Raw genomic sequence first — 10,609 nt, forward strand, 5'->3', positions numbered from 1 at the left:
GGGAATGGTTCCTGATACCCGCCTCCCAGCGGCGGGAATGGGTACTAACCACCGGGCCGACCACTGCGTGTGTCGGAAGTTTTTAAAATTCTGTCGGACTTCAGAAAATACAGCTATACTGTATATATATCTGACAGGTAAGTTTCATGAACAAACCATGATTTAAACTCAGAAAATATTATAATTACATATCTCAAAATCAAGGTTGTTATTAAATTTTATATTATTTCTATGCACATCAACTTGAAAGAAGCACATACATACTGATTTAAAACAAGGCTAAATTTTATTTAGGAGATTGCATACTAGTCCAGGTTGAAATGGCAGATGTGATGGTAGTCAGTAGTGTCCATGAGGGGGGGGAGGGGGGTTAAGAATATTATAGTATAGTACATGAGAGTCTTTGAAAATGACTCATGAAGTACTTTAAATATTGAAGTTAAAGAGCCCAGAGTAGCTATCAGTCAGTGATACAGATCTAACTACCCCCATATAGTAGTGTAGAGGAATATTATGAGTAATTTTTTTGCCATTTATGGATTTCATCATTGCTCAGTTTCATGATAGATTTGCTAATTCTCACGGTGTTGATAGGTCATTGTGCTCATTGAAGCCAAGTTATTTTAGTCACACCACATTCCAGGACTTGGTTTTGATCCTGTGGTAGGGGTGTAAGAATACTACTGCCGTAGGTCCCGTGTGTCGTAAAAGGCGACTAAAAGGAAAGCTGCTGCCTTGCAGTCTTACTTTTTAGTAAAAGGCTAGGCCCACTGCCGATAAGAGTGGAAACTGCTGCCATGCAGTTGTACTTTTTAGTAAAAGGCTAAGCCCACTGCCAAGAACTGTGGCTGATGACAGCAAGGGTATGCGGTTGTAAAAACCCCCTTTGCCAAACAATAAACCATTCCTGATGATGCCTTTGACATAGGGCAGTGGAGAAGGCACATCAGGCAACTGACCCCTTAATGTAGGGATAGGGGTAGGAAAGAAGAAAACATTCCAGGACTTGGTTCTTCCTGCATTGAATATGTATAAAAATTATATATTTGACCATATAACCAATGCTGAGGAATGTAAGTTGAGCACAAACTTTGGAGAAGAAGGTGGGATACATTTGAAAAGGGCTCTATCCCATTGTAAGTATGCAAGATTTTAGGAAGGTACTATTCTGAAAAGCAACCAGTAACTAGAAAGCTGTTACAAATACTATATGCATCTTTGCCTGTAATCAACCAGTAATTAGAAAGCTGTTACAAATACTATAGTATGCATCTTTGCCTGTTTCTTCTGCATCTGCCATGAGGAGCTTTTCTACCCTCAATCTCATAGAGTTATAGAAGAGCAAGAATGGGACAAGATTGACTGAATGGTCTTGCCAAATTATATATTCACTGTGCCTTATCGGAAAATCATCAAGAATTTTTTCATCTGTTAATAATATATTTTCTAGAAGTTCAAGAGGCAGCTTTACTTTATACTGTAGTTAAATAGTATCTCTTACACATTACATAATCTGTGATTAATCAATGGCACTGCAGGATTTATCAAATTTTGAAAGAAAGATCTAATTCACATACCACTTTGATTTTTTAATTATTCACTAATAATTTGATACTTTTTTATTGCAAAATTAAAGTTGCTTCATTTGTAATGACATCTGAAAATAAAGCAGTATTTAAAGTTGTAGTTTGGTAGTACAACTTTCCTAGGTGAGGCTGGGTCTTCATCAATTTGGGGGACAGAGAGCCTGGGTGATATTGGACAAGTGGTCCCCCACCCCCGATCAAATTTCTGTGGATGCTACTGAGTAAAGTGCTAAATACTAAATAGAAAAATAACAGAGATTGAAATTATTAGAGGAAAGAATGTAATACATGTGTTCTCAGTACTATACTACTACATACCACAGTGGGAGTGATCACTATTTTGGGAAAGGGATATCATATGTGGGCCAATGACAGAAGTGCCACAGTCAAAAGTTTGCGAATAAAATAGTAAGGAAAAGCCGATATAAAAATGTTTGATGACAACCGTGATAAAGGAAGCTACAAAGAAATACAGAAAGCTGTTAAATAGAAAATCAGAAGAAAATGTCACAGAAATCTTTAAAAGGCACATGAATGAAATTAAAAAAAAAAAAATTTTAAATCACCAAGAATAAGAACAAGCAATGGGAAGCCAAGCAGAGAAACACATAGTAGAAGTATTAGTTGCTAATTAGCTGCTGAAGGAGAGATGTATGGGTGAAATCAATGCTATGCACTATGTTTGAAGCAGACATGTCACAACAAATGCTTCATATTACAAAAGGTACATCAAGTAATGGGATTTTCAGTGCCCAAACTATGGAATGAGGGCTATGATGAAAAGAGAGAGAGAAAACCAAGTTACGACAAAAGAGATAAGCTTCTGAGGAAGTAGATTATTTATGTTGCTGGACTTAAGGTTAATAGAGCATCTCTTTATTTTATTCTTATTATTAATTAAAATAAAAATCTAATAGTATAGACAAGGATAATGTTAAAGGAACTGGAGGCTGAAGGGCTGTGGCTACATAGCTAATGCTGAGATTTATAACTAGGGAACACTGGAAATAGTATCACTTTAAAATTAGAGAATTACCAACAGATTTGTCCACAGGTTTGAAAATAGTTTGAGATCCAAGGATAAAGATGGTTTGGCCATATAAACAAGGGGAGCAGAAGGATTTGTCAGAAACTTAAAAGATAAGAATGCAGGCTAACAGGATCAAGGATAATGCAAAGACCCTAAATATCATAGAAAAAGGCATGACGAGACCTGGACCAGACAGGATTTAAAACGTAGTGGGTACAACTGTGGATACTGGAGAGAACTCTATACAGATCTCTCCTTGTAAAGGAAAAACTTGACATGAAAATGTTGGTGATGATGACAATTAGACGTGAGCTAAACTGGTAAATATTCGTTATGGCTTTTTGCTTTCATTTTTCAGATAGATCAGTAAACAATCAGTAGTTTACTGGGCTATAGCCTATTAGCTTCAGCAGACTACGACTGGACTACTGGGTATCATACAGTCACAGCTTTACGGAGAGACTCCAAGGCCAATCACACCAATAAGGCTTTGGGTAGTAGTACCCGAGGTTAAAATTTATCTTGGTTACCATTCAGACTGCAGCTTTAGGATCAGTAATTAAAGCAACAGTGAAAATATTAGGCTATACCAGATTATGACACTATCTGATAACCCTACGGTAGGTATACTATCCTATCACTCTGTCAGCTGGTCTACTCAATTTACCAATACGGGTACAAAGCTACCTACCTAGGTATAGCCTATTGAAGACTAATTTTCATGGTAGATCACCGTTGGACCAATACCTAACCAGGTTATTTGGTTAAATGAATTCCTGATGATAGTATCAACAGCTCCATAAAGTATCCCGGTTCCGAGATACGGTTGACCTTCTTAACCGTATGCTAACCTTAGCTACCTACCTACCTACATCTGAAAGTAGGATATGGTACCTCTACCCAGCATCTGTACCCTAGTCTTATTATTTACTAGTCGATAATAAGTGATCTATGGGATAAATATATCTACCCAATTACTAAATTAATGCGTAACAAAGAATCTGGCATTGTCTCTTACTTGCTGATACATATAAGGCCTAATAAGTTGTAAAACGTCGTATATTAGTCAACCACAAAAACTTGACAATTCATTTTGTTTCCACTTTTAAGGAACATGTTTAGTGGAAATGAAAATATTGTTTTTAAGCTTTTCCAAAATTTAAAAAGAAATTTAGCTATAGTAGATAACGATTAATATGTCAATAGATTTTAAAGTATTTTTAAAATGAAAATAATTTAATGATAATATAATTTGTATGTAACCTTGCCAACTTACCTATTACTTCGACCAATATATTTAAGAGATACTACTTAAATTTCATCCATTAGCGGTTCTATTTCAAGCTGTGGAATACTGCAGCCATGTCAAAACACTCTGCTTCTTCTTGCTTACTTAACTAATGAAAGTCTTTACAACGGCTACTTTTTCAATGGTTCAAATAAAAGAATACTGGTACTTTTTCTGTTCGTTTGTTAGATCGTCGGCCTATTTAAGAAAAAATCATATTGTATACTAATGAAAGATGTTGTAATAGACTAAGTGCTTACATCTTTGTTGACAATTCAATTTGATTTTTGTTTACTAATTTGACTCTCTCTCTCTCTCTCTCTCTCTCTCTCTCTCTCTCTCTCTCTCTCTCTCTCTCTCTCTCTCTCTCTCTCTCTCTCTCTCTCTCATCTCTCTCGTCTCTCTCTCTCTCTCGCTCTCTCTCTCTCTCATTCTCTCAAAATTCATGTATTTATGTCATATTTTCATTACTTTTGATTTAGAAAATATAATTTGACATGGAGAATTTCATTATTGTAAGGTAATATATCTTATACATTTATCATGTACTAAAAATATACATGTAGGTATAAAAACTTGAGTTTTGTCTAATCGACTTATTCACTAATTTATAAGCTTTAACAACTCGGGGAACAGATTAAAGCAGAAAAAACTGAAAAAAGCACTTCTAAAGCTCTATGAAACCACGGTGGAAGAAAAATGGAGCCTTCTGCTAAAGAGTGAAAAATCAGGTTTTGTTCTAAAACAGTTCTTTGATTTTTGAAAGAACGTTAAAGACTAGAAATAAAATAATGCAAACCAGGTCGTTTACATATATCTTCGCTTATAACTGTAGTCTCAGCAATGCCCAGGTGTCCATGAGAGGTTAATGCAACAAACATTTTAAATAAAACCTGTTCTGTGATCCTTTTCCCAAGCATGCAGATCTATTGAACTGTAATTGTTTCTCAAACTGCTACTGCATGAAACATATTCTTTTTACGCTTAACCAAAGAACGCCCACTTTAAAAACATAAACACAATCTTCAGACACTTCCATGGTTTTAGATGCCTTTTCTCCCAACAGTTTTAGGGTACTACCTACTGCAAGACAATACTAGAGAGGTGTTTCTGTATGATAAGTCATCTATGCTTTAAAATTTCCATATTGAGATCTTTGTAAAGTGTTTTCGTCTTTGCTTTCTCTCCTGGGTTGTATAGTTTAGTGAACAAAGTCCGCAGTGGTTGGATAAGAACTCTAAAATTTTTGTACTTATATAATTCTAATACATTGTGGACCTTCCCTTAAATTAATGAGAAGTACGACATCGTTCTTTTATATTCCATTTCATACTTAACAAAAGCCACAGAAACACAGAACACTAGTGGACAAATAGGGCCGTAGTAATTAATTAGGACCCTCGCTTTTGCGTACCTCGAACATATAACTACGAATTTTTTGGGGCGAGTTTCTAAAACACAAGTTAATTGGCATATAATCGGTCTCAAACAATACAGTAAGTGAAATGTATTGGTTTCGCAATTTGGCTGATAACGCGTTCTTAATTGTTATTTTTTTTTTAATTTGCATGAATGGAAACTAAGATAAACCTGTACTTACAGAGATGCAATTTATGTGGATTATGTGATTCGTAGTTGTTATGCTTTTGAAATTTGATTTGAACAGTAATCAAGACAATTCTGTGCTTATAGAGATGTAACTTTGTCATATGAAGTATGGATTTTCAAGAAGGAATCTTTACATGATAATAAAAAGAAACATTACTAATGCTAGACGGCACCTCCCCAAATTTCAAGTTGACAATCTCGAGTGCAATCAAATGCAAAGTCGCACAACTAACTTCTATCGTAATATTTCTCTGTGCCTCGCCAGTCATGTCTTCAGATCAAGATGATGCGAAGGTAGACGAAATTTTAAAACAAACTGCTGAAGAATATGTAGATTATTTACAAGTAGACACTTCAGCTGAGGTAAGTAGCTTATGTTGACTTTACTACCTGTATAGGGCTACTAGCCTAGCTACTAGGTAGTAAGTAGGTAGCCTAGCTACTTGAACTTAGACAAGTTCAACTGACTTGGTAGTTTAGATCCTTCGGTAAAATGACAGTTTGAGAAGCAACATATCTTCTTTAGGCTTTGTCCATTTGCAGCTCAGCCAGGTCAGGCTAAGGTAAACTCGGCCATGATTGATTTTTGGGGGGTTTGCGGGGTGGGGTACCGGCGGGTTCTACAAGGAAGCCTAGGTGTGATGTCATTACCTACTCTATTCGGAGCTAATGCAATGCACGTGTTTTGTTATTAATCAGGAAGGTAGCCTAGATGCGGAGTACGGAGACAGATGTTCGGTGTTAGGGTAAAACATCACAGCAGGCCAAACAGGCCACCTACAATCAATGCTTGCCACCCTCCGAAAAAGTACATTATAACGCGTCCTGACACCGGAGATGGGCATCAGTCGCGACTTGTTGTTGGTGAGAAACGGAGCTAAAGACCTCTACTCTCCTTTCGAAGAAAGTATTTTGGAGTCGGAGCCACTACAGATCCGGGGACGAGCGATTTTCGCGGGAAAAATAACTGAGAATAACGTTTATTGCCCTTTTTTTGTAATTGCCCCCAGTAAATAAAAAAAGCCTAAAAAAACATCAAACGGTAATGGGGGACCCATTGGGAAACCGGGGTTTTTGGGTGGGGGAAGCGGCGAACGACTTTCACGGCGAACGTAACTCTCAATTCCCGGTTATGAGGCCCAGAACTGTGACACTTAATGCAAAAATTTGACCCCTTACTCTGCATTCAAGGTTGACGTAGGCTAGGCTAGGCTAAGACCACTTACATTGCAAAACTTTAGAACGGCTAGCCTACATGTAAAACTTCTAGACTAGGCTACCACTAACCGACATAGGCTCCGACCCCTTACTCTGCATTCAAGGTTGACGTAGGCTAGGCTATCTACCACTAACCGACATTATATTATCCGCATTTTTAAAGATTCTTGGCAGGCGAGACATGTTCTGGCAAGAGGTATATCGCTGCGCGCGCGCTAACCACAGCTTACAGTAAGGCCGCGGCGGAAAACGGCGCTACGCGCCTTATCCGCATTTTTAAAGATTCTTGGCAGCCGAGACATGTTCTGGCAAGAGGTAATATTGCGCTGCGCGCGCTAACCACAGAAGCTTACAGTAGGCCGTGGCGGAACGGCGCTACGCGCCTTATCCGCAGTTTTTAAAGATTTTTGGCAGGCGAGAACATGTTCTGGCAAGAGGTAATATTGCGCTGCGCGCGCTACCACAGAGTTACAGTGAATTAGCCACTAGTACATACAAAAAACCAAACGACTAGCCTATTTCTCCCCACCATAACTGTAACATTGAACCACCTTCATCGTTCGTCACGGCTTGGCTTAATGTTCGAACATGTGCTCCGTACAGGCTTCGAACTAACCGAAACAGTACTGTTCGAACACAGTTGCTTCGGTACTGGCTTCGAACTAACCCAAACACTAGTTTGTTCCGATACGTAATACAAACCCTCGGTCCTTTAACAATAGGAAGGTAACTAGCGGCAGCTGGGACGGTCGTAAGCTTCGAACAAGGGGAGAACGGTAGTTAACTGCTTGTCCGATCGTGCGCGCTGCCCGCGCGCGAGAGAGGTGAAGAATCACTTTTTGCTTTCGGCCGCGGGTGTGAAGGACGTGTTCGTCATCGCTCTCTGCCCGCTTCATCGTCGTATGCTTTGTTTTTATATTGTGTTTTCTACTAATGGTTGGTTTGACTTTGAAAATGAAACTGTAAGTACTAACTGTTTTCATTTTCATTACTTAATTATGAATCAACATGGAGCTATCGCCGTAGAGACGCGATTTCCGCTCTTTTCATGAATTGAACCCTTGAATTATGTCTCGGTGCCGAGGCGGGCGCACTCGCGCCGAGTCATGTATTTTGGGCGAAAGTGTGTAATTGAAAGATGTAAGTACTCTTTTTCATTATATTTTTTGCCCTGTGCGTTCGTTGCCGAGAGCTTGATTGCGCTCGGCAAGAGCCTCTCATTTTGTATGAATAGAATGCAATGAAAGTGATTCGCAATGCAGTTTTCTTTTTCATTTTCATTTATTAATTGCATCAAATTTAATTTTGGATCAATTTCCGCTCTACCGGGAATTAATCCTTACGATTTATTGCTGTGAAAGTGAAAATAGCAAGTGCAGTATTGTTCATTTTCATTTATATTTATGATAGCATCATATTATTATGGATCAAGTTTCCGCTCTTACCGGGAATTGATTTTTCCTCTTTAAGTTCTATGAAGTGAATCGCAAGTGCAGTATTCTGTTTCATTTTCATATTACTTTTCACATGCTGTGCGGGGGTAGGGGAAGCGAAGGTCTGCCAGGAAGTCGTCGGAAAGCTCTCCCGCGACTCCCTTGGTTATCCGATTCTTCGTCTTCTTTCCTGCCCCCCCCCCGCTCAGCTTCCTCGTATTTTGTTTTTGGGGTCTTCCCTTCCGTTCGGGGTGGGGGCATGTCTCCCCCCCCCGTGCGTGAGGGAACCCCTCTTACTAATCTGTCTGTGCTACCGCAGGTGCTACAGCCGTGGGAGACGACCTTGGACAGGTATGGACCACTGCGGCTGCAGGGCGTGCCTAGCTATCCACGATCTGCTGCAGAGTCTGGCGAGGTCTGGGGCGGTGACCTTGGAGTGGTCTCCACTACAACCTTCACGGCCGCTTATGCTGCTTCCCCCCGCTGGTCTACACTCCCCATGCTGTGTCGTGACGCCGTCTGCCGCTTCTAGGGCGGGTCGCCGCCGTACCGAGGAGGGGTATGCCGCCGCCGCCTGTGTTTTCTTCGTTGTTGTGTCCCCAGACTTCCGCTGTTCCAGCAGCTCGCCCTGGACCCGGCCGCCAGTACCACGCTGGCTGCCGATGATTCTACGAGGCGATGGCTGGGCCTGCCGTACCTGTCGCTGATGTGGTTCCCGCTACTGGCTTGGCTGTCCCTTCTGTGTTTACCCGCTGCCGCTGTTCCTGCCGCTCCTGAGCTGGTTGCTGTTCCCTGTCGCTCCTGGTTCCTGCGCCTGTCCATGCTGGTCCTGCCCATGGTGTGTCTTCCCCAGTCCCCAGGTCCTTCCGGACAGGTGCAGTCGGGCGTGTTGCTTCGGCAATAGGCCCGACTCCGGCCTGGATGGAGGACCTGACGACTGTCCTGCGTGAGCTGACGAAGAAGAGGAAGGTGTCATCTTCGTCTTCGTCTGTTGCTGCCTCTTCCCCTTCGACTTCTAAGGCCCATAAGCCGAAGAAGAAGAAGGCTGCCTCCCCCCCTAAGAAGAAGTCTCCTTCGGGACTTCTAAGGGCCCGTCCCACCTCGGTGGGACGGGGGGTCCTTCTGCTGGTCCTCCTGCTCCTTCGGAGCGGGGGCCCGTCTCCCCTTCCGTAAGGAAGAGATAGACAGGGACCCAGAGGAGTATCGTTAGCTCTGGTACTTGCCTCGCCTGGTGCTAGCGGCGATGCGCTACGCCAGGTTTCCGGCTCGGTCTCATCGTTCGCGGAGATCCCGAGTGTACACTCTCCCTCGGGAGACCGTGCAGCCAAAGTTTTCGGCGGCGTAGAGTTCGCTCGGCGCCAAGACCACGGCACGGAGCAGAAGGCTGGCGAGAACCGCTCAGGTGACTCTCTGCCAGGCCAGCGGCCGCTCTCGCAGCGACCAGCTGGTAAACCGGGTTTGTTTATTCCCCCTAAGAAAGACTCCTTCGGGAACTTCGAAAGGGCTCGTCACATTCCGGTGTGACGGGGGGGTTCTTTCTGCTGGTCCTCCTGTTCCTTCGGGAATGGGGCCCGTCTCCCCTTCTGAGAAGAAGAAGAAGACGGGGACCAAGGGTGTGCTGGCTACCGCTGGTACACCCTCGCCTGGTCTTGGCAGCTCTGCTGCTAAGCCAGGTACCGGCTCGGTTTCCTCGTCCGCGAGAAGTTCCGAGTGTACGATCTCCTTCGGGTGACCGTGCAGCCAGCCAAAGTTAAGACGCCTGAGTTCGCTCAGCGTCATGACCGAGGCACGGAGCAGAAGACTGTCGAGAGCCGCTCAGGTGACTCTCGCCCAGGCCAGCGGCCGCTCTCGCAGCGACCAGCCGGTACCTCGGGTGGACGTGACGGTCTCTGAGCCGGCCACGGTTTAGAAGGCTGGGAAGAGGTCCCCCAGGTCCCCTCGACCGACGGTACCAGCCTCGGCTGGTACCAGCGGTTTGACGTGCCGCGAGGACGCTTACCGGTCTCACGGCGAAAGCGAGCTCTGCAGGTCACCTGACCGCCGCTCCCCACAGGGACCGGGCGAATACGGTGACCAGCAGCAGCTCGTCTGACGCACGGGACCGGGGTCGACGTGCTCAGTCGAGCCGCTCGCCACAGGTGAGCGGCACGGCCAGGCCTGCAGATCGACCCCACCGCGGGTTGGTTGATCGGCTGCAGCCCCCCACGTACGCTGGTCCTGCCAGCGAGCGGGGGGGGAGCGTCAGGTCTGTCTCTCCACTACCTTCACTTCCTCGGGCTACACCGGAAGAGCGAGGTAGCTAGGAGTGATCGTGAGAGGTGCGCCGCTCACGATCCCGTCACGACGCCGCACGTGCCACGTATGGTCTTAGGACCAACCAGGACGTACGCGCAAGTGATTGGAGGCGACCGTCAGGGGGAGAGGGGGTAGCGTCAGTTCTGTCTCT

General features: G+C 43.7%; 2 protein-coding genes across 4 annotated transcripts in view; one reads left to right on the forward strand and one right to left on the reverse strand.

The window, feature by feature from the left end:
* Positions 1 to 3,732, reverse strand: part of LOC135202349 (protein odr-4 homolog) — a 39,650-nt gene extending 35,918 nt beyond the window's left edge. The window contains exon 1 of one of the 2 annotated variants that reach the window (XM_064231711.1): positions 3,635 to 3,732. The gene's annotated coding sequence lies outside the window, so the exon portion shown is untranslated. Of the gene's footprint in view, positions 1 to 3,307; positions 3,449 to 3,634 lie in introns of those variants that run through there. The other variant, XM_064231712.1, reaches the window with a different exon arrangement.
* The window catches only part of LOC135202351 (uncharacterized), a 224,275-nt gene that overhangs the window by 189,809 nt on the left and 23,857 nt on the right, over positions 1 to 10,609 (forward strand). Inside the window, exon 1 of one of the 2 annotated variants that reach the window (XM_064231714.1) lies at positions 5,674 to 5,875. The exons of the other annotated variant lie outside the window; for it this stretch is intronic. Within the exon in view, the coding sequence (XP_064087784.1) occupies positions 5,780 to 5,875 (96 nt within the window). The 5' untranslated portion in view covers positions 5,674 to 5,779. Of the gene's footprint in view, positions 1 to 5,673; positions 5,876 to 10,609 lie in introns of those variants that run through there. 2 annotated transcript variants of the gene reach the window in all.

The sequence above is a fragment of the Macrobrachium nipponense genome, chromosome 30 (genome assembly GCF_015104395.2).
Source record: "Macrobrachium nipponense isolate FS-2020 chromosome 30, ASM1510439v2, whole genome shotgun sequence".
NCBI lineage: Eukaryota > Metazoa > Arthropoda > Malacostraca > Decapoda > Palaemonidae > Macrobrachium > Macrobrachium nipponense.